Source organism: Zootoca vivipara, chromosome 1, assembly GCF_963506605.1.
Source record: "Zootoca vivipara chromosome 1, rZooViv1.1, whole genome shotgun sequence".
Taxonomy (NCBI): domain Eukaryota; kingdom Metazoa; phylum Chordata; class Lepidosauria; order Squamata; family Lacertidae; genus Zootoca; species Zootoca vivipara.
The window spans coordinates 131025158-131050358 of record NC_083276.1 but is presented as its reverse complement, the minus strand read 5'-3'; the positions used below and the strand labels follow the sequence as shown (position 1 = coordinate 131050358).

The window sequence follows — 25201 nt, the reverse complement described above, 5'->3', positions numbered from 1 at the left end:
TGGAGGTTCTGAAGAGGATCAGAAAAAGTGGGTGAGAGATGAGGGTGAGATGGAAAGCCAAGAGTTTTTGTGAAAGTAATAACTATTTTAATACAATTTGATTTCATTCTTACAAAAAGAAAACAATGGCTTTAAAACCAATACAACACACAGTTTCCTCCCCAGTTTTCTGACAGCTCACTAGCTTCTAAATTTTAGTTCCCTCATGAACCCTGCTCTGCAATCCTCAGGTGACTGCACCTGATCCCATATTTCTCCCATGGGATCTCCTTCTCCATCCAGATTCGATGCCCTGGTTCTGTTCACCAGCCTGTTTGACTCCTTGCTCCCTCCAGACCAAAGGACCAACATGACCATTGACCATGCTGGTTAAGACTACATGAGCTGGACTCCAGCAACATCTGTAGGACCACTGGCTAACCATCCCTGTCCTGTTTCAGTGTGAACTAATTGGGAGTAGCAGTCAAAAAGACTTGTGAATCACGTCTGTACAAAGGAGATTCCAACTAAACATCAGGAAGAACGTTCTGACTTGTAAGAGCTGTTCAACAGTGGAATAGACTCCTTCGAAAGGTGGTGGACTCTCCTTCGCTGGAGATTTTTAAGCAGAGGTTGGATGGCCACCTGTCATTGATGCTTTTGTTGGGATTCCTCCATTGCAGGGGGTTGGACTAGATAACCCTTTGAGTCCCTTCCAACTTTATGATTCTATGATTCTATTATCTCCCTTTCAATAAAGCAAGTTTCTGAACCACAGGGCCTGTGTACTTTAAATCCAGAGCTGGAGTATGTCTCCTCCCTCCATTTTGGGGTATGTGTTGGAGTAATGGGAAGAACTCTAACTCAGTAAGGAAGGGGCTGTGAAGGTTTCCATGGCAGTGGGGAGGGGCTTTGGGGGTCATATCTCTGTCTCTGAGGGTGGAACTCTGTTTCTGCCCTTTGGGAGGGACTTCTGAACCATCCTGTAGCCCTTGGGACACTCTTCTGGGGACCAGGGTACTGAAGCCTTAGTTTTTCATGAGGGCTGTATTACAAATAGTTTTGTTTTGTTTATCTCAGTTGGCTTTGGTGTATTATGCACTAATAAATTTAGCACTAATATAATTAATTCTTATGTTTATAGTAAGAACAGATTCTGAAAACTGAGGTGACAGTGGGAACTTCTCAGTGCTCTAAGAATCTTAACACAAGCTGTAGACGTTCACTTGAGATAACAAGAAGCTTATGCCACCAAGCCAAACAATTCAATTGATACTTCTAGGAATGGCTCTGGAACCACACTTGCAAACCCTTAGCACTGGACAGAAACGCTACATGCCACAAAACCTTTTCCTCTCTCAACATATAATGCCAGGAATGAAATAATATTTTGTGAAAGTACTATGGAATATTTGAGGGCTCTGAAGAAAGGAAGAGGGAGAAATTTAAGTACCGTATAGCAAGAAAGGAGAGAGACAGAGGAAAATGGTGGTTTTAAACAATGGCAGAAGTTTGAGTACAGCAAGCAGAGGATGACAATGAGAGGAAAATAGATATTTTAAACAATGTCAGAGGTCTGAGTAGAGCAAGCAAGGGAGGGAACACTGATGGAAAAAGTGACAAACTCTGAAACTAAACCTCTGCTGCCTTGCAGGACATCTGAGGAAGAAGAAAAAGCTAAGGAGCAAACCGTACACAAATCTGGAGTGGAGTCCCTAAAAATGGTTGGATGGCGCCTTGTATGCCTCCTTCTGGCAACTCCTGCAGCCAAGCTGGTGCCAAGCATATTGCTCTGCATTCCTTGGGCCACACCAGCAAGGGCGAGAGTGGGGTCTTGTTGTCTGAGCAACTCAGAATCTCAATACACACTCAACTGGGCAGCCCAGTACCTCCATACACACTGCCCAGGCTTGGAGGTCACTTCGGTGCTGTCAACACAACAATGTGACTTCACTCCACAGAAGTGCACTCCACTGTCTCTTGAAACAGACAGATGCCAACAACATACATATATTATATGCCAATAACTGCATTCCAACAATTCAGAGAAGCGAGAAATCCAATCTGCGGATTAATCTGGGAGTTAAGGATCCATCACTGGAATCTGAAAAGATCAGATTTGTCAAGCAGCCCCAGGAAAGTTGTTCTCAACTCCACTGCTTTCTGCCCTTAAACCATGCCACAATGTTGTACATGCCATTACAGTGGTACCTCGACTTACGAATTTAATGTGTTCCGAACACACATTCGTACGTCGAAAAAAATTGTAAGTCGAATCCCATAGGAATGCATTGGGAGAAAAAAATTGTAAGTCGAAGCAACCCTATCTAAAAATTTGTAAGTTGGAAAAATCCTATCTAAACCGCATCCAAGATGGCGGGCGGAGCTCCGTTCGTAAGTAGAAACATTCGTAAGTAGAGTTATTCGTAAGTCGAGGTACCACTGTAGTTCCTCTCTCAAAGTTCCTTAAGAAATTCCAGTTTAGTGTGACAGAGGTACCCATGGCAGACAACTCTAATTTCCCCACCTCCTCCTGCCTAGCCACCAGCATGGCTCGACTATTCCACACACTTCCCATCAAGTCACTACTTGTGGTGAGGTGGACTTGCATCCCTGTTGCCATAACAATGGGTTGAGCATGCATCTCCCTCATGGCAGACAACTGACATTTCCCCAACTCCTCCTACCTGGCATGAGTCAACTAATCCACATACTTATCACCCTATCAGAAGAGACATTACCATGCACACATGTGAATCAATCTTAAGTGTTCTTCATATTTTGTATAAGCATAAATGAGATCTCAACTATAATTTATTTGCTCAGGCATTAATTTATTAGGGAATCTTCCATGAAAAGGCCTTTAAAAATTGGAATGGAGGTTTAAATATATTTTTTTATTTTTTTTTATTACTTATTAAATTAATATCCCACTCTTCATTCCAAAGGAGCCCATACATTGTTTTAAAGTTCATAGAAGCAGAAACGTCTGTCACTCACGGAATCAAAGGATTATGTCTCTTCACAGTTATATAGTTCACAACAGTAGTAATTCATGATAATTCACCTCTTTTTCTAATTGTGATACACCTCACACAATTACATTCAAATTCATCTCATTGTTTCCATGCCAAGAGAGCTTTCAAAAAAATTTAGACAAAAGAGAAAAGTTAACTTCAAAGTCTTAGTGCAAAAGGGATTTCTGAAGGAATAAAATTACAATAACAAATTAACATTATTAAAAGAAAATTTTCCACAGGGAGGGAAAATATTGCATTAGAAATAACATAGTATATCAACACAACCATGCTGCCCTTCAACAATTCCTCTTAACTTGCTAAAAAATAAAATCTGATGAACTCAAGGGAGAATCTTCTTCCCCTGTGGAATGTAAGCCCAGACAACCAATTCAATCCTCAATGATTAGAAACAGTCTTTTCTATATATTTTATGGTATTTTTTTATCCATTCAGTATAAATTAATAAACTAACTTGGTATGGAGATGATGTGCAAAAGCTGGAATATTGAGATGAGGTTCAGGGTGATGCCCTCAATAAGTGGATTGTTTTTTGTTCTCTTAAGGCATTGCTACATGCCCCCCCCCAAACCCCTCCTGACATGAGATACAAGGCAACAGATTCAGGGCAGAAAAGAAAGGCGTAGTTAACCAAAATAATTGGCTGCCACAAAATGTAGTGATGAGCACTGCCTTAGATGACTTTAAATGGGGATTAAACCAAGTACAGTAATACAGGATAGCGTCTGAAGGGTAGGCAAAGGAGGTGGGAGGATGACCCAGGGGTAGGGGGCCAGTGATTTGTGGGGTTCTGTGCCACCTGTGAGGCAGGCAAAAGAGTCTGGGCGGTCAGAGACGGAAGGAGAGGAGGTGGGGGGAAAGTACCGTAGCAGGAAGGCACAGAGGTGGAAGAAATGGTTCCAGAGAGTTAGGCCCTTAGAATCTCCTCCGTCCCCTCCCCCACTGTGTCCAAGGACAAGGAGGGGCTTAAAGCAGCAGCAGCAGCTGAAGAGGCATGCACCATGTCAGGAGATGTGGCGCACTGTTGCTCCAACTGAGTCGGAGCACAGATCTGAAGAAGGAGCTGCCTCGCTAGCTATTTATTGGGAGTGGTGCATATGATTCTTACACCTTAGGAACTGATGCAACCGAGTGTTTTGCCAATAAAGAACTAAACTTCCAATTGTGGGTTCTCATTGAGGGGGCTAGGTGTGTTGTGGACATCTATGTATGGCTATTAGGCATTATAGGTAAACAGATGCTCTCTGTTCAGCGGCCGAAAACCTCTGAATACAAGGTGCTGGTAAGCAAACAACTGCAGGCTGCTGTTGCCCTTCATGTTCCACATGTTGGCTTCCTGACTGCGCAGGTTTGGCTTTGGAAACAGGAAGCATTACTATAGCATGGATCCTGGTCTCATTGAGGAGGGCTCATCTGACGTTAGGGTTTCCCTATTAATCTAAATCAACTTGACATATCCGTGATCTTTTTGCCAAGCGTTGTTGGACTACAACTCCCCTGAGCCCTAGACACCAATGGTGGACAATTCTGCACTCAAAGTTCTGCACCTAAAGTAAGTCTAGTACAGTAGCCTCATGTGTCCAAAGGGAGTGCGGATGGAAATCTGAACTGATAGCTGCCAAGTTAAAGCTGTTGCCTTGTATCTCACACCAGGGGATATATTGTTTGATCCTTTCATCATCCTAAGCATTTCGCATTTCGCATTATTTCCTTTTTAACCTTATGAGGTTTCTTCAACAGATGTAGTATGCTGAAGTGTTATTATTAGTATTATTATGATCGGATGAATATTATCAGAATAATTTCACAATACAATATATTGCAAATCCCTCCTTTTATTGCATTATACTGCAGAAGGCAATTGATTTCTTTCTTTTAATATAATGGAATAAAATCTACTCAGTGCACAGAAGCTGTCTAAACTGTTGATTTTTTATTTTTTTTAAGCTTTCATGGAAGAAAGGATAAGATGACCTTCAAGGATCTATAGTGTCTGATTGTCTGCAGGAGTAAACTAATCACAAGATGAAGCTCTTGAATCTAAGCCAGACTTGGAGATGAAACCATGTAGCTTTCAGCATGAAAGGAAGGAATTTTCATCAAATAATTGGAAATACATCCAAAGTGGGAATTTACTAATCATAGCCCTCTGTGAGCTAGGATGAATATAAATTTGAGAATGTATGGAGCTAAAATATTCACTAGAGGAGAAATGGAAATGAGAATGTGTTTTTGTAATTTCCCATACCTTCCGTTTTAAAATGCCTCTTTTTAGATTAAGTGTGATTTTAAAGCTTATTTGCAAAATAAGATAACTTAGTACAGTATGTGATTTGTAGACTCAAAATTAGTTATGACCAGACCCCCCCACCCCACAAGAAATGATCAAACCTTTCAGATTTCTTTAGTTTCATGTGGAGAAGTCAGAAACTGTGAGGATATTTCCTACACTTACATATTCAGGGCAAACTATTTTCCCATTGAGTTGATTTTGGCATAAATCCAGAGCAGCTGCAGCTGTTTCATCTCCTCAAAGGATACTGTTTAGCAGCAATCAAATACTGTATTGCCACAGTCAACTAAGGGCCTGCAACCAACATAATGTGCCCTAAGAGGGACCCAGCCGCTTCTAAACCTTCATTTTATGATGGACTCATGCAGTCTTGTGAGATGAAAACATTTAATTCCACTGAATTGTGTCACAAAAGCTGGCTCCATTAAATAACTGTCCATCTTGCTGCACTCAGGGGAGGGAAGTGTTCCTTTTCTCACAAAGATAAAGAGAATATCAATGGGACTCATCTCTTCAAAGTACCGAAAAGCTCAAAGCAATTGCCTAAAGTTATTCACTGCTTTGAATCCAAAGATCTACTTGCACAAGCAGAAGATACTACTTCCCACTTGAACTCGTGGAGGAATCAGTGATTTCCATTTGTCCCCACCCCCATCTCAGTTCAGCCACCTATACCACATCACGGCAGACTTTAGGGGTGGGCAGATTTCTGACTCATGGGATCTACCCCAGGTTTCTAAGTGGAGCCTCCAAGTGGAGCCTGGTGCAAAACTCTTTTCTCTTTAGGGAAGAAAGTTTCTGACCCTAGGAACTTGTTCTGGGAACCAGACCTGGACAGAGCTCACAGCTTTTCCACACAAAAATCCATTCCTAGTTATGCCATTTTTGTTCATCTCAGTGGTGTAGTTTAGGGAGGGAAAACACCTGGGAATCAATAGTTCTGAACCTAGTGCAAACCACCCAGAATTCTATCAACAGAACCAGGCCTACTTTTTGCCCAGCCCTTTTCTTCCCGGGGGGGGTCCACAATCTCCAGGAGTGGCTTCACATTTGAAAGGTGAAGGGAGGCAGAAAATACGTATTTCAAATGCAGAAATACCCCCTTCCCCAATAAATATATTTATATACATTGTGCTAAATCTAAGCACACTCGAGAATCTACAGCGTTTTGCAGCACATGTACAATGAGATAGGTTAAGTGATGGAATGGACTCTAAGCAGGATTGGCAATCCTAGCCCATGATATACAGGCCATCAGATAGCTGCAATATTTGGTGAGTTTCCACATTCACAGGACAGCAGCCCCACTTTAGAACACACTAACAGTTTTGCCCTAACTGTTGTACAATTTTTAAAATTTAATTGTTCACTGCCTTCATATATCCTTTGAAAGGCTGGTGTATAAATCACAAATGCTGCATGCTGCAACAATTGGTTAACTTCATATGGCGCTCAAAGAACCTACAAGCAAAGGTATACCGTGGGAAGGAAGAGAAGGGCCGTTGCTCCAGGCACTTTTTGGGGGGAGGGCTCATTTTGCTCCTCATGCCAGCCCTGCCAGCCCCACACTGCTTTGTGAGTCCGATCCCACATAGCAGCCATGCAAAGCAGCGTGGGGCTGGCGGGGCATCAGGAGGACATGACAGGGATGTGCCCTTCCAATCAGCCCAGACCGACTGCTTTGAAGGGCGGGTGCCTGCCCTGCAGTGTCCTCCATGTGCTGCCCTTGCAGCAAGAGCCTTGCAAAGGGTGGGTGAGACTGGGATTGAAGGGCAGCGCCTGGCTGTTGTGTCCTTCTCACATTGCCTTCCCCAAGCTGCTCTGCGAGACTGGGATCATTCTAGCCCTGCAAAGCAGATCAGGGCTGGTGATGTGCCGGCTCTAAAGGCTGGGCTGGTGCATCCACACACACACCCAGCGCACCTGCTAGCATCTGCCCCAGGCATAATTGAGACACCCTCTGACACTGCCTACAAGGGCTTGGCATGCTGTCAGTCTCCTGACACAGTTTCTTCCCTGGATGTTTGCGGATAAAAATTGAATACCTAAAAACAAGAGTGAACTAATCATCATGGAATCTGTAAGGAACCACTCATTTACTCCCTGTGCTCTGGAACATAGGGCAACATCCAGAAGGACTGTAGACCCCTAAGGAAAGGCCCTTTCACCTTGGAACAGATATTTTGCACTCTAGCTTCATTTCACTCTTCAATTCAAGTGTGTGTATGGCGGGATGTTGTTGTTGTTATTAATTAAATTGGCATGCTGCCCCGTACCCATAGATCTCAGGGCAGTTACAACATAAAATCACAATTAAAAAAAATCACAAAATACATAATGAAGACACAAACAAATACAACCTAACAATGCCCCCTTCCACAAAACGTTTTAAAAGGGCATCAGATGTCAACCAGCCCAAGCCCTGGTTAAAGAGGAACATTTGCCTGGTGCTTAAAGGGGTATATTGAAGGCACCAGTTGAGCCTCCCTGGGGAGAGTATTCCATAAACAGGGAGCCACTACAAAAAGGCCTGTTCTCATGTTACCACCCTCTGGACCTCTTTTGGAGAAGGCATACAAAGAAGGGCCTCAGAAGATGAATCTCAGAGTCCAGGTCGGTTTATATGGGGAGAGGCAGTCCTTGGGGTATTGTCATCCTGAGCTGTTTAAGACTTTATACGTCAAAACCAGCACTACAAACTAATGGACAGCCAGTGCTGTCTGACCAGGATCAATGTAATATGCTCAAACCGTCCTGCCGTGAGCAACCTGGCCACTGAATTCTGTACTAGCTGGATGTTCTCTCTCTCTAGGTGGCTGACCTGTGCTGCTTCAAATAAAGTGTGATTTTCAGTTTGGCACCCTTGTTGTCCTTGCCTTCTTTATCAATTTAACCCAGTCACTGCTGGTCCAGTCTACATGTTGTCTGTGTTTTGTAATAAATGACCTATTCAATTACTCCAAGCTCTCACTTACTGCCTCATGGCTCCCCCTTAGAGAGCCTTGTTGTTTCTAAGATGCACTGTGACTCTCAAAAGATCCTAATGCAGGCATAGGCAAACTCGGCCCTCCAGATGTTCTGGGACTACAACTTCCATCATCCCTAGCTAACAGGACCAATGGGAGTTGTAGTCCCAAAACATCTGGAGGGCCGAGTTTGCCTATGCCTGTTCTAATGCATGTAGATGTGTAGCAGTGATACATAACATAGACAAGGACAAGTGGGAAGAAGTGTGTAGCAGGCAGATATGTTTTCCCAGAACCTAATTTGAAAACGGAGACTATGTTCAAAGAATATTAACAAACCTGCTGCAATATTTCTCCCTATTGCTTGGGAGTTATGACTGCATTGTTTTAAACTGAACTTCATTCTTGGTCATTGACTCAAGCTTGCCATTCCTTCTTTGGCTTTTCACTGTAGTGACAGTTCTGTGTTTTATCCAAATTATAGGATTTTTCTGCCAATTTAAATTATCTAGATCTGACAATTTTTTTCTACTGGAAAGTTCCCCACTTGGCTCAAAATAGTCTTTCAGAAGTGAGCAGTTGGTAGATGTGGATAGGAGATATATACTAGCAAGGGTGAGGTTTTAGTTTTCATTCTTAGCAAGGTTCAAAGACTGGCTCTTGGATTTTTTAAAAAATGTACCTCAAACACATCCCAGAAATATTTGCTGAAATTAAAAATCCAAGCTGAGGAAGAAGGATGTGGCCAAGACAAAATACTCTGCACAGCTAGGACAGCAAAGTATCATCAGCCAGGAATAATGAGGACTTTGGCAGCCAAATATCCAGGAAGTTGCCAGAGATGCCAGTGCACAGGGTCCTTGGCTGTGGAAATTTGTACCAGCTTCTTAATTTGATCCCATTTAATATAATGTCCCTACAATGAGCTGGCCTGGAATATAGAGGGCTGGGCAAAGAAAACCTTGTGAAAAAACACAGGAGATTGGCTTCTATTCCCTCCTTGATTTTTGACCCCATGCTTCTTTGTTTTGACCCAGTTCAGTGGTGTAACAGAATGTCATCACACTGAAATAGGATTGGAAGAAAGAGGTACATTAGTAAAATTCAGACTGCCTTACCTCACACGTGCCCACTCAACAGCTTTGATTGGCAGAACTGGCGCTACGCATTTGTAGAAATTCAATCATTTAGTGTGGCAGCACCTACACTTTGGAACTCCCTGCCTATTGATATCAAGCAGGCACCTTCGCTGTACTCTTTTTGGCACCTGCTCAGAACATTGTCTAGTCATGCCTGCCCAGATGCTGAGAAAGCTGAGGTGACTTTTATTCTGTTTTAGTATTTTAATTCTTTGTATGTTTTATATTTTATCTTTCCACTTTGAGGGCTTTAAAAATATACAAGTGGTGTATAAATTTTATGAAATACATTAGGAAATATATAAATAGGGAGAGGAGCCCTCTTGACTGAAGAGGGGTGACTTCCTCACTCCTCATATTTTGCATGTACAGTATCTTTTACTGTCCCACATAAAGAGATTTTTGTTCCCATCTCTTCGGTCTGGCTTGGAAGTATTACCCCCAAACCTGAGAAATTTCTAGACTAATCCAAGGAGAGTTTTGGAAAGCACACTTATCTCTACTTTGACAAATGTGGTTCACAAGTGCAAAAGGGTTCCGAGAACATTTTTTTTAAAGTCATATCAAGATAGCTGGTGCTGTCAACTCTAACACCATCTATCACCTGTTTTCGAGAATGGTAGGATGAATACAGGCTAGGAATGAGAATTATTGTCAAAGATGCTAGTACGCCAAGCATTTTTATATGCAGCAGCCTTTCTTACACATGAATTTTGCCCTAAAATATTTCTAGCTGAACTTGCAGATTTCTGCTTGGACAAGATCAGAGGCATTCGGAGAGACACACAAAGAGGGTTTGATAAAAACGACTGATATTCCAAAAGACAGGTTAATGCACATACATTCCTATGTGATGAATTTCTGCACACAGAGTTTAAGCATATATTTACTTGGGGGGGGTGGGGAGTCTTAGAAATCACAAAAAGCAGCAACTGTCCCTGTTTTATTACTCTAAATCCACTATGTATTTGAAGAAAACAGAAAGTAAAGCATATATACATTCTTGTACGGAGTGTGTGCCTGTATTTTATGCTGAGAAATGACTTAGCTTTTGGAATGAAGATTAATGCCCCACATAAAATACATTAATTCTATTTGTACCTTGGCTACTTTTTAAAATAAAAGGAAAGTCATTCACAATGCAGGTGACATATTGTTATAAATAGCTGAGGATGCAAAAGTGGTTGTGCTCTACATATATTTCATTTCCTTGTGAGTTGCAGGCCATCTATTATGGTACAAAGTCAGCTGTAAGAGTAATAGTACTTATCAGTCGTGGCTTATGAATACTTGTTTAAGTATTTTAATGGCAGAAAAGAGGAAACGTATTTTAAAAAACCTGTAAATAAAAGCTTTCTGTTCTCTGTATAGGTTTAAGCAACTGTTTGCACCACTAATTTAGCAAATATCTTTCATGCATATTACTTTTTTGGCTCACCTCTCAGGCCTGTTCTATGCATCCCATAGTGTGTGTGTGTGTGTGTGTGTGTGTGTGTGTGTGTGTGTGTGTGTGTTTGTGAAATGGACTGCACCACTTTAGACTATAGGTACAGGACTTGATTTAAAATGTTTGTCTACACTGAAAGCCAGCACTATAGGGAGAAGGCTGGTCTAAAACCTTTCTTCCTGATGTTTTCTATTTGCAGGAAGCTTTTATTCTTTTTCTTAAATAAACACAATTTAAAAAAACATTTTATGGTGGTTTTCATAAGTAGTATCTCCAACCTGTAGCCTAAGTGGTATAGTGCACTGCACCACCTCATTTTGATGCATGAACAACCCGAGCCATTATTCGGCAATTGCTGACATGAAAGGTGGGTGTTCAATGAAGGCTAATTTGAGATTAAAGTTTCATGCATTTAAATGATGGTGTGATCTCTGAAAAAACTGAAATGTATGAACTCGGCTGAGGTACACGGGTAATATGTGAAACAAACAGAAACTAGTGGAACGAAGTTAATTCTTTTTCAGCATCAAATTATTTTGAAAGAAAAATAAATCAGGAAAAGAAAAAACAGTCTAGGAAGATCTTACCAGATGGGTCAAAGGCCACTTGGTTGCCAGGATGTGGGCCTGCATCAATTGACACCATTGGTATGCCTTTCCGAATGTCCCACAGCTTCAACACTCCATAAGAGTCACAGGAAACAATGGTATCACCCTGGGAAAGATGAGGAAAATGTTAACTCTGGAAGCCGCTGTAATACGTTAATTGTAAGACAAAGGAAGCCATATTAGTAACTAACATTCTTTCATGAACCTCTCCTTTACCTTAAAGATCTGCTTTAGGAAAGGCATATCCCATATGTAACAATATATACGGTATGTGTGTGTGTGTGTGTGTGTGTGTGTGTGTGTGTGTGTGTGTATTTCAGGGACGCAGGTGGTGCTGTGGGTTAAACCACAGAGCCTAGGGCTTGCCGATCAGAAGGTCAGCGGTTCGAATCCCTGCGATGGAGTGAGCTCCCATTGCTCGGTCCCAGCTCCTGCCAACCTAGCAGTTCGAAAGGACGAAATGCAGGTAGATAAATAGGTACCGCTCTGGTGGGAAGGTAAATGGCTTTTCCGTGTGCTGCTATGGTTTTGCCAGAAGCGGCTCAGTCATGCTGGCCACATGACCCAGAAGCTGTCTGCAGACAAGCGCCGGCTCCCTCGGCCTATAGAGCGAGCTGAGCGCCGCAACCCCAGAGTCGTCCACGACTGGACCTAACAGTCAGGGGTCCCTTTACTTTTACCTTTATATTTCAGAGAAAAACCAGAAATCTGTATTTGGAGTTGAAATGGGGGTGGGGAGTTAGATGCACAAAAAATGTTAACTGGAGATCTATTTGGCGGCATTTGACATAAACCAACAAGAATACATCCATATTATGTTACTTTGCTATTAAGATATGCAGGATTGTGGTGGACAATGTGCCTTTTGCACAAACATTTTGGTGTGATTCTTAAGATTCTCTTTCATGACCACCTAGCTCACTTTGGCCAAAGCAGACCAAAGTGAGGGGGGGGGGTCCTCTCAACATTATCTCTGGGCTTCCTCTGACTCTCTGAGAAGCTGAGAATATCCTATCTTCATAGCCTTGCCCTCCTGAATCTTATAGGAGGTCCTTCAAACTGCACCCATTCTCTGTTCCAGTGTTTCTCAACCAGTGTGCCTCCAGATGTTTTGGGACTACAACTCCCATCATCCCTAGCTAGCAATACCAGTGGTCAGGAATGATGGGAGTTGTAGTCCCAAAACATCTGGAGGCACACTGGTTGAGAAACACTGCTCTGTTCTATCCCATCTTCATACTCCCAAGTAGACCCTTGCTCCCAAGCAGGTTTTAGCCTTGGCTGGGAAATTATTTTGGTTTGCAGCAATGTGTTCCTGTGTTCCCTTAGTCCTACTGCTGCTTCCATGATTTGCTGATTGCCTTGTCCCCTCATCTTCCTTGCCATCTTTCTCTGGTACAGAACTTATTCCTGCACCCCATGGCCTCAACGTCACTAACTCTTGTGGATTTTGCAAGGCAGTGATTTATTGGATGCGTGAAACTAGTTGGGCGGGTCTTTTGATCCCAGTCAATAAACCTATTCTAAAAGCTTCCTTAAAACCAATGAACTTGGACATGAAACAAGGTGAAAACATTTCAGTGAGCTAGAAGAAAAGGCTACAAAATAAATAGTGTTAACAAGGAAGAACTTTTAATGCTACATTTTGTTCTAAACAAGAAAGTTGCTAATTTACTGGATTGGCACCTTCAGGTACAGCACTGATAACAAATGACCTTCTGCTTCTGGCAACAGTGTGGTTTTCTTCCTTCCCTAAAATGTTGAAATCAGAATCTAGCATCCTCGTTGAAGCCTTCTACATTTTCATCTCCATAAGTACTATTATTTAGTAAGGCTCACTGCCCTTCTCTCTGCTGTCTTCTATTGATGCTGTATGCCACATAGTAAAATTAGTTTTACACAACAGCATAATGGAGCACTGAAGCATTGAGCTGTGTGATTTTCTTGTATGTTGTGGAGGAACGAAATTAAATACAAGGCAAAAAGCTCCTGCTGAGACCCCAGTAACCTAAGAGTAATGTTCTCCAGAATTATCCTTCTTCTGGGTTACACGCTCTGCATAATAGAAATATCAATTCTGCTATTTTATATGGTCAAAGAGCAAACAACAGATGAATCACTGAGTTGGTGAGGCAAATGTTGCAAATCTCTTCTTAGTAAAATTATCCTTTCATTATCATTTTCTTTTAAGGAATAATTAAAATAATGGCAAGCTCGACCTTTGGTCAGGTCTGTCCCTGGTAATATAAAAAGGTCTGTCCAATCATAGACAGGAACTGATTCATCTGGCATGAACTCATGGAAGTAGCTACTTATTTCATCAAATGCACCAAGATAATTTAGGCATATAACCACTAACAAATAGTTCAGTAGCTGATCCATATGCAGCACAACCCTGTATATGTTTCTTATGTCCAAGGGAATGTACTCCCTAGTTAGTATATTTAAGATTACAGCCTGGTGCGCCGGTGGAACTAAAGAACTGTTAGAAAACTGAGCTAAATAGTATTGCATAAGGAAGGGTGAATGTAACCTACCACTGTCACATCAGAAAGAAAAATAAAGAAAAGAAATATTGCTTCCTTCTGCCTGTGTACCAAACCTAATCTGTACAGCACATAGACATCAGTTTATGTGTATGCTGTTTTTCCATAGTAAGCCATGCTCAAAGTGCCTCACAACATTGGAAAACACCATTCATTAACAATTGTAAGGCATATAAATAAAATTGAAACAGGCCAAAGTATGTCGTATTAACAAATATATACTATAAACAATTCAGTAGAAATTCATACCAAGGTCTAGCAAAAAATAATAATACAAGAACATAATCCAAGGCGCAGCATAAGTAATAAATCTTTTCGAGAGCAAAATGTTGACCCCAGCAGCAACACCTAAACAAGGCCTCGTGCTAATCTTCTCCAGGCACTTTGCAGCTGAAACAACAGACCCTCCAAGTGCCCCTATTTCCATGTGCGAGCTAATGGGTTTGCCTGTCCAATGTGATTTTCAGATATTTCATTTCTAGCCCTTATCTTAGTAGCGAAGATGCTCCACACTGTAGGCTGGAGTCAGCCACAAAATAAGTTCTGTTGCAATTCAGACTTGTAAAGTTAATAAAGTTATGGCCCATAGTTGAACCATATCTATCCTCTGCAGACACTTCTATTTAACAAATGCTTTGGGTGGGTAACTAGAAATCAAATTAAAAGTTTGTGCCTGGTTACCTGCTTTCCGTTCTTGTGAGCAAATTTTAATCTGGAGAATTTCTAACATTAATTCTTAATAAGTGGGTGTGTAGTTTGCCACAGTTTGCAGTTAATTTTTCCCCCCTCATTGCATGTTACACTGATGTACACAAGCACATGCACACACTGATTGAAACCCTGTTCAGAGCTATGTCAGGGCAGTCACACAACCATAGCAGGAATCATTTTTTGCTTAAACATACATGTGCTAGTTCCTGCCAACCTAGCAGTTCGAAAGCATGTCAAAATGCAAGTAGATAAATAGGAACCGCTACAGCAGGAAGGTAAACGGCGTTTCCATGTGCTGCTCTGGTTTGCCAGAAGCGGCTTTGTCATGCTGGCCACATGTCCTGGAAACTATACGCCGGCTCCCTCGGCCAATAATGCGAGATGAGCGCGCAACCCCAGAGTCGGTCACAACTGGACCTAATGGTCAGGGGTCCCTTTACCTTTTACATGTGCTAGTAGGGGGGGAAGGTCATCAAATGAAAACTGAAAAGATGCCCACCTGCAGCAGGCACAATGAAGTCTGGAAATCAAAAAAAGAAGAAAGGTGGACTTTAAAACAGCACTGCTGAGCAATAGCAAGTTATTCAGAAGCCCAAAATTCAAGGAGAAACTTGGATGGGGAGAAATTTAGCAAGCATTGCTCTCTTTTGGGCACGTTTACTTCCAAAAGGTGTCTCATAACCTGTCCTGTCCTCACAAAGAGTAGGAACTTAGAGGACATGACTGACACTTCAGTGTGGCTTAACCACAGCCTTTGCTAGTGCAAAAACTGATCACCGCACATTTATGCTCTTGTATGAAACAAAAGCTGCTGCTTCCTTTCAAAAGTACAGCCTTGACAGCAGTCACAAGTTTTCCCTTCCATGTGTGCAAGGAAATAACCACCCTGATTGATATGCAGTTCTGTAATGAGGACATAATAGTGTGGCTGTTTATAAAATGCATGGCGGCGCCCTTGCTGAGCCTCCCTCCCCTCATAAATTTAGGTGCAGAGCAATTACTGCTCACTCATGCTACTAGGTGAATCTTATTAGCTCCAGACAAGATGAACGAGGGCTTTGGGTATCTCTTGGCTGTGGCATGAAGAACTGAGGAAGCTGACCATAAAGGACCAGCAGCTCATCACTCCAGCACCTGGGCAAATGTAGAAGCCCCATTCTGTCATTATTTCCATGAAGGGGCACTGCCAGTACAAAGAGGCTGCAGGGTTGGGGCTTCAGCATGTAGTTGGATATCATCTTCGGCTTTCTCACATGTTCAGCACAGGGTTCCTGGTTTTAAATCAAGTGAAGAATTGACATAAGGAGAGTAGGGTTACCATTTGCCCTGAGCAAATGGGAAGCGGGAAGGAGGCAGGCAACAACAGCAGGTGTATCACCACAAGACCTCTGGACTCAGGCAGTGACTGAATAATCTTGCAGAACAAACAACAAATGAGCTAAGTTGAAGTGCTGAAGTGCATGGATTTCTGTTTGTGAAATGCAGTGTTCTTACCCTCTCCACCCTGTGTGCTCCCTATTTAAGTCTGTTCTAGAGGTTTTCCCAAGCCTCCGGGACAGTTTGGGGAGGAGAGGGCAGGGAAGTCCTGTTGTGCAAGCGGAAATTCTTGTTAATAAAATACTGCCCATAATTATTAGTGATTTTATCAAAACTTGTATTCCTGGGTTCATAAACAGAGTCTCATGACTTTGATATGCTCACCTCAAATACGAAACATGCACCACAACCTCCAAAATCTTATCCTGGTCGGAGTTTGATCTCATCCAGAAAATTATCTTATCAACTTTGCAGGTCAGAGAATCCCACTATATTGTTGAAATATTCTTATTGAAAACATGAATGAAAATGAGGATCTTACCCTTCCCTTGCAATGTTTCTAGCACTTGAAATTGTCAAACAATGGTAGATTATTCTCCTCTTGTTTGTTTAAAATCACTCCACATGATCCCTCCTTGCTGTGTAAAACAGAGGAAATATTTCTGCCTTTTACCAAATCAAGGACTAAGACGCTTCGTGTGGTGTTTGAAAAGAAGAGCGCATGCTAGGCTTGCAAAAGTTCTTTGCATAAATTTACATACAGAGCTCAAGATCACTGCACACCCTGCAGAGTTATTGCTATACAGAGTTGACACTGCGCTTTATACAGCAGTTTGCTTTGCTGCAGCTTTTTTTCCCAAGGAGCTTAGCCTAATCAATTTATTTTTCTTTTTATCTATCAAAGCAGTACCTCTCAATTGCAAAGAGTTGTGCAGTCAGATGAGGAGAAGAATGATAATTGCCAAAGCTTTCTTAAGGTGTTTGTGAATTGGATGCCATCTTTACACCAAAGCCCTGATAGTAGAATTAATAAAGGACCCATGGGTGATGGCATCTCAGGTGGTACCCCATAAGCATCCCAAGTGTAAAAGCACCTTCAAGTGTGCTCCTGACCAACACCAGTAGGTGTGAATTCACACATGCCTTTGGGGCTTATTTCCCACTCCATGGTGCTAATCCTTCTCTTCCATAGGAAGTTTCAGATGATTCCACACGTGCTGAAACAACACATGTGATGGGACTGAATGCCCTTCTGCCATCTCTGCATTTGGCTGGCATGTACAGGGGCTCTGTGTGTAGACCTTTTCCACACAAGGGTAGGAAACCTTTGCCCAGTCAGAGTCCCACTTTGCATGGAGATCTGCACAAGTACATCTACTTGCACATGGAAACTTTGAATATTCAGGCAGCCAGGGGTGCAGTTACTGGGCATGTTAGCAAAAGGCAGGACTAACTCATACAGCCCATACATGCTTTCTTCCAATGGGCTGAAGGGCTAGTTAAACCCTTCTTATGAGTAATAGCAATATAAGGTAATGGGTGGGCTGCTTCTAGTAATCCTTTGAAACCCAATATGTAATATCTGTTTTCTTCAAATATCTGCTACTTTGCTCATTCTATAAATTGACTAGCTGAAAACTTCACAAAGATTCCAGATTTGCTACTAAATCCTGAAATTATTTGAAGTTCAACCCAAATTTCTCTTGCGGGTGGCTGTCTTCTACCAGCAGATTTATTTTGAATTAGATTTCAAATAATCCAGAGTCTGTGTCAGAAGGAAGTTTATATAGACTTGTCGTGGCAAAGGGGCTTGAATAACTCAGAGAAGCTATGAGCTATGCCATGCAGGGCTACCCAAGACGGACAGGTCATAGCTGAGAGTTATTTTGCCAAGAAAACTCCATGAACAAAGACAACAGGCATATAAAAGTTATGATGCTGGAAGATGAGCCGCTCAGGTCAGAAGGCGTCCAACATGCTACTGAGGAAGAGTGGAGGACAAGTACAAGTAGATTCAGAGCTGATGAAGCAGCTGGGCCAAAACCGAAAGGTCGCTCAGTTGCGGATATGCCTGGAAGCGAAAGGAAAGTCCAATGCTGTAAAGAAAAATATTGCATAGGAACCTGGAATGTAAGATCCATGTACAATGGTGAGCTGGATGTGGTCAAAAATAAGATGACAAGAATAAATATTGACATCCTGGGTATCAGTGAACTAAAATGGACGGGAATGGGTGAATTCAGTTCGGATGACCATCATATCTACTACTGTGGGCAAGAATCCCGTAGAGGAAATGGAGTGGCCCTCATAGTCAACAAAAGAGTGGCGAAAGCTGTACTGGGATGTAATCTCAAAAATGATAGAATGATCTTGATACGAATCCAAGGCAGACCTTTTAACATCACAGTAATCCAAGTTTATGCACCAACTACCGGTGCTGAAGAAAGTGAAATTGACCAATTCTATGAAGACTTACAACACCTTCTAGAAATGACACCAAAGAAGTATGTTCTTCTCATTATAGGGGATTGGAATGCTAAAGTGGGGAATCAAGAGACAGAAGGAACAACTGGCAAGTTTGGCCTTGGAGTTCAAAATGAAGAAGGGCAAAGGCTAATAGAGTTCTGTCAAGAGAACAAGCTGGTCATCACAAACACTCTTTTCCAACAACACAAGAGACGACTCTACACATGGACAGCACCAGATGGGCAGCAACAAAATCAGATTGATTATATTCTCTGCAGCCAAAGATGGAGAAGCTCTATGCAGTCAGCAAAAACAAGACCTGGAGCTGACTGTGGCTCAGATCACCAGCTTCCTATAACAAAATTCCAGCTTAAACTGAAGAAAGTAGGAAAATCCACTGGGCCAGTAAGACACAATCTAAATCAAATCTCTTGTGAATACACAGTGGAAGTGATGAAAAGGTTTAAGGATTTAGATTTGGTGGACAGAGTGCCTGAAGAACTATGGATGGAAGCTCGTAACATTATACAGGAAGCAGCAATCCCAATGAAAAGGAAATCCAAAAAAGCAAAATGGCTGTCCAACGAGGCCTTACAAATAGTGGGGGAGAGAAGGCAAGCAAAATGTGAGGGAGATAGTGAAAGATACAGGAAATTGAATGCAGATTTTAAAAAAAATAGCAAGGAGAGTCAATAGGGCCTTCTTAAACGAGCAATGCAAAGAAATAGAGGATAACAGAATGGGAAAAACCAGAAATTTGGAGAAAATTGGAGAAATGAAAGGAACATTTCGTACAATGATTACCATAATAAAGGACAAAAGTGGAAAGAACCTAACAGAAGCAGAAGACATCAATAAGAGGTGGCAAGAATACACAGAGGAATTATACTAGAAACATATGGAGGTACCGTACACCCCAGATACAGTGGTGCCTCGACTTACGAATTTAATCTCTATCTGGAACAAGAAGCTACAGTTAGAACTGGATATGGAATAACTGATTGGTTTCAAAATTGGGAAAGGAGTACGGCAAGGCTGTAGTGTATATTGTCTCCCTGCTTATATTACTTATATGAAGAATTCAACATGTGAAAGGCTGGACTGGATGAATCCCAAGCCGGAATTAAGATTGCCGGAAGAAATATCAACAACCTCAGATATGCTGATGACACAACCTTGATGGCAGAAAGTGAGGAGGAATTAAAGAACCTTTTAAGGAGGGTGAAAGAGGAGAGCGCAAAATACGGTCTGAAGCTCAACATAAAAAAAACTAAGATCATGGCCACTGGTCCCATCACCTCCTGGCAAATAGAAGGAGAAGAAATGAAGGCAGTGAGATATTTTACTTTCTTGGGCTCCATGATCACTGCAGATGGTGACAGCAGTCACGAAATTAAAAGACGCCTGTTTCTTGGGAGAAAAGCAATGACAAACCTAGAGCACATCTTAAAAAGTAGAGACATCACCTTGCCGACAAAGGTCCGTATAGTTAAAGCTATGGTTTTCCCAGTAGTGATGTATGGAAGTGAGAGCTGGACCATAAAGAAGGCTGATCACCGAAGAATTGATGCTTTTGAATTATGGTGCTGGAGGAGACTCTTGAGAGTCCCATGGACTGCAAGAAGATCAAACCTATCCATTCTGAAGGAAATCAGCCCTGAGTGCTCACTGGAAGGACAGATCGTGAAGCTGAGGCTCCAATACTTTGGCCACCTCATGAGAAGAGAAGACTCCCTGGAAAAGACCCTGATGTTGGGAAAGGTTGAGGGCACAAGGAGAAGGGGATGACAGAGGACGAGAGATGGCTGGACAGTGTTCTCGAAGCCACCAACATGAGTTTGACCAAACTGCAGGAGGCAGTGGAAGACAGGAGTACCTGGCGTGCTCTGGTCCAACAACAACAACAAAGTACTAGGATGAGCCAGGGTGGAACTAGGGTTCCTAGAACACACAACCACCCCAAGAGTATCCAAAGCTTCCAAGAAACCTGTACACCCTTCTCTGCATAACATGTGTTGTTCCTGGAACCTCTTCTCTGGCTTCCTCAAAGAGGATCCAGTGCATACACCGTACAACAGCCTTACTTACTCTAGAGGGTTGCTGTGAGGATAAAATAAAGAGGGGGAGTACCATGGATGCAACCTTGAGCCCCTTAGAGGAAAAGGCAGGATATAAACAAACCACCAAGTAAGCCTTTGAGAGGCAGAGATGCAAGAGGGCATCAGAGGAGGAAGGAAAGAGAGGGCAGAGGCCAGTGTTGCCCACGGCACCCCTCACCATCATTCAAGGTACCCCAGGGTGCCATGGCACACTGGTTGAAAACCACTGATACAGTCAATGTCTTGATCCTGAATAAAATTTAATTAAGCAGTCCCTAGGAAGGGCTATTTTTAATACACCCATATTCATAATTTTGTTCTGTTACACTTTCATACGTGAATATTTTTTAAAAATTTTCATTTTCAAAGCTAGTCTTAGTACTAGTCTTAGTCTTGTGTTAAATAACAAGGCTAATATCTGTATTTCATTATAACCTTACTTTGTAATTACACTCTGCAAGTAATAGCATCAATCATCTAAGGAAGACCCTATTAGCCTTTCTGCATCTACAATTGTACATATTTAAAATTATTAAGTAACCTTTGCAAATGACTGACTTTGAGTTTATGCAAAGCGCTGAATACTCTGAATACATAATAAAGAACCTCTGGTGCCTTTTCAGTTTTAAATTCTATTCTATTCTCTGCTTCTGTCTGTCAACTGCAAGCAGGCTGCCCCTTCTTTATTTTTGCCATCCGTAGAAACATTTAAAAGATCTGATTCTTGAATCATTTGGCTCAGTAATGAATAAGAACTGACATCTAATATCAATACTATTGGCCTAGCTAAATGGTAACTGACATCAAGCTGGACTACTGAAGAGGTAAACAAAATTGAAATTTTGTTTTGGTATAAGAACTGTCTGACATTATTTGTCCTTTGGTAAATCAATGGAAAACTGACCTAAAGTGTTTGCATTTCAGCTGGGGCTTCCCCCTCCCCCATTTTTGGTTTGGGCGGTGGGGGAAAACAAAGAAAGGAGAATGGGTTTCCACAGACCGTGTGGTGTTAAGATAATTGCAAATACAAAATGTTTGAATATTAATAGGCAAAGTATTAAAAATGTAAAGAAAATTCAGCATATTTAAAGCCCCTTGCACATCAACAATTTGGAGCTTAATCTGATGCCCAGACTTCAGCATGCCTAAACCACTGGAATCAATGGACTCAGGCATGCTAAATCTGCAATAGGTTTAAGTGCTTTAAGACTCTGCTCTTGAGCTTAAGACCAGTTTAAATATGAATGTAAACAACAGGAAATAGCAAAAATAATATTATGCATTATTATTGATTATTCTGTTAAAAAGAAAATGGTTGCATATATCTCCTATACTCAAAGGCAAACACACTGCACCTTGCATATCATTATGTTGATCTTATTTGCAAACCCTCCAAGTATCCCCATTTTCCAGGGACAGCCGTGGATTTACAGGTATGTATTTTTGTTTTCTGGAACCTCTTTGTTTTATGCTTTAAAACTCTTATTTCTTTGTTGTGCGTATCTGTTGCTGTATGAGAGATTTGCAAGCATTCTTTTTAAAACAACAATAACAAAGCTACTGCATTCAATTGGGGTCAGTTTACTTGAAGGACTGCCTGACCCCATATGTACCTACTCCACTGCTTCAGTCTGCGGACCTGGCACTTTTTACAAGCTTTCACGCCATACTTGCAATTGACCCTTCAGTGGGAACCTACTATCTGCAGCTCTCAGTCCATTAATATTAGGCAGATTCCTTTGTTACATTGTTTTCAGCATCTAGTAAACAGCATTTTGTTTAGACAAGCCTATCCAGACATGTGCTTTTACTGAACAATTTGTTTTGAAACTGCTGGTTTTAGCTGCATTTTGATAAAATTTATGTCTACTTATTTTTAACATTTGTTTTTATTGGCATTTTCTTATGAATATTTTATAAGCAGCTTAGAGATTGTTATAGAAATCTTGTTCAATAATAAATAAATGAATAAATAAATATTATTTTAGCTATACCTTATTAAATATTGCATACAATTAAAATGGCCTTGATTATCTTGGATGTGATAAACGTAAAGGGCAGAGAACTGCAAACAAAGTACCCATAGTGTGCATGTATGCTGTAGATCACCTAACAAATATAGCTCTCCAAAGAAATTCAACAACCATTGGGTGCTGGGGTATTACATGGGGTGCTCCCTTCATTAAATGAGTACTCCCCTCTCTTCTTCTAGAAATAAAAAAGAGCACGTACAAAGACAGGTCTAATTATTGCTAGCTCAAGTCACATTTAGAATTTTTCTTTCTTAATCTAGCCCAGGCATAGGCAAACTCAGCCCTCTAGATGTTTTGGGACCACAACTCCCATCAGCACCAGTGGTCAGGGATGATGGGAATTGTAGTCTCAAAACATCTGGAGGACCGAGTTTGCCTATGCCTAATCTAGCCAGTCGATATTCTACTAGTCACTTTCTCCAAATTACTGGGATAATATGTGACTGGCTAAGAGGGGACAGAAGCTGGATGTAGATGTGGATTCAGGAGAGGCAAATTAATGAGATTAGGTGACATCTGGATTTGGAAGGCTGGCCATTTGAACTTTAGTGACAGGCATTTAAGGAGCTTTTGTGGAATGTATAGTGGAAAGGATCAGTCCTTGTTTGGGCGGGTTGTGAAGCAGAGCCTATCAATGAAGGCCTTTGCCTTTCATGACACGTAAAGTCAACTGGGAGGGGGAAAAGGGTTTTTAGTAAAGGTAAAGGTAAAGGGGCCCCTGACCATCAGGTCCAGTCGTGTCCAACTCTGGGGTTGCGGCGCTCATCTCGCTCTATAGGCCGAAGGAGCCAGCGTTTGTCCGCAGACAGCTTCCGGGTCATGTGGCCAGCATGACAAAGCCGCTTCTGGCGAACCAGAGCAGCGCACGGAAACGTCGTTTACCTTCCCTCCGGAGCGGTCCCTATTTATCTACTTGCACTTTGATGTGCTTTCAAACTGCTAGGTGGGCAGGAGCTGGGACCGAGCAACAGGAGCTCACCCCGTTGCAGGGATTTGAACCGCCGACCTTCTGATCAACAAGCTCTAGACTCTGTGGTCTAACCCACAGCGCCACCTGGGTTCCCGGGGTTTTAGTAGATGAATAAAAAGTTTCATCCTATTTTCTTTTCTAGTCCACAGTATCTGGAGAGATGCCTTGTTGTCTTTGAGAATTTCTTTGGAAATTTGCTGAAGGCACAGTATTGCATTTTTATCTGGATATCCCTACATACTAAAAGTTTGAGCACCATGTTAACAAGGACCTTTGCAATCTGCTATTCTGGTCAGCTCCAGAGCTATTCATTCAGAAGTTTTTGAGGAGTGTGTGCCTGCCCTCCGCTGATCTCTCTAGGGAAATAAGCAAGGCTGTATTTTTCCTTATGTTTTACTGCTCCAGGTTTTTTTTCATTTCCTCCAAACAACTAAAGGACTTAGATTTCACAAAGCAATAGCCATCTTGAATACTTTAAACTGCCCAAGCTCAGGTCTCCTAAAGTCATATGAATAAAACATAGGAATAATATAATTTAACTACAAAAGCAAAGTTATCTTCTTACCATATTTCCATAATTAAAAACGGCTATACAGATTCTGAAACTCTCCAAATTAATTTTCACCTTCATAAATGTTGAGTTAAAGTTCTCAATGTTACAGTCCTACCATTCCAGAATTTTGACTGGAGCTAATTTTAACTTTGGATAGAGAGAGCAAAGAATGCATCCAATTTGGATATCCAATTTTAACAGATTATGTGGATTGTGGGTTGTTAACTGACATGGTTTTGTAATTATTATTTTACTCCTAATAGGTTCTGGTTTCAAAAAGATTGACCCGTTTCATCATTTGACATATTTATCTCCCAATAAATTGCCATTCATTCATTCATTCATTCATACCCGAGCCCATCTCCTTAAAAACGTTTGCCTATTATTCCCTTCCAACTTCCTTCGTCATCACATCCAGAAATGGTCCTTGCTGCTTGGCAAGTCTGAAGCACCCCCTTGAACTCCCACACTTTTTTACTCAGTCTCCCCCTTTATTCTGCATTTATTGAAAGTATAAATTCATAAATCCAATAATTCCATGTACCTTCTCACAATTAAAATGCATCTTGTAACTTGAAATATGGTTTTGGTAAATAAGCAGACCTAATAAGCAGAAGCCCTATGGCTAGCCTGTGTATTTGGCAACCTAGGAAGTTAATGTTACAGACACTTACTTATTCATGTATAATTTTTTTTTAATGATACGTCCACACAGCGTGCTTTTCAAACATGTATCAAACTTCTCAAATTCCATACTATCCGTTCATTATTAGTAAAGGCTGTGTTGGTAACTTAGTTAAATGTTTAACTTTTGCAAGAAGATATTCAGTCTTGAAGTTTAGCTACTTCTTGCTTGAGAACAATAGATAAGCTCTAAGAAATGTTTCAAGTCTAAGTGACTACATCATAACCAGAATGGAACCATTCTATTTGTATGCAATACCCACAGAACTCTGGATGTCAAAGTGATATGTTCAAGTCTAGAATTCTCCCTGATATACTAGTTTTCTATGTTCTTTTAAATAGAAGAAATTTT

General features: G+C 41.4%; 1 protein-coding gene across 2 annotated transcripts in view; it reads right to left on the bottom strand.

Moving 5' to 3' along the window:
• The window catches only part of SPAG16 (sperm associated antigen 16), a 392111-nt gene that overhangs the window by 101825 nt on the left and 265085 nt on the right, over positions 1-25201 (bottom strand). For both annotated transcript variants that reach the window (XM_035138897.2, XM_035138915.2), the window contains exon 15: positions 11450-11576. In XM_035138897.2, coding sequence (XP_034994788.1) covers positions 11450-11576 — 127 coding nt within the window. The remainder of the gene's footprint in view (positions 1-11449; positions 11577-25201) is intronic.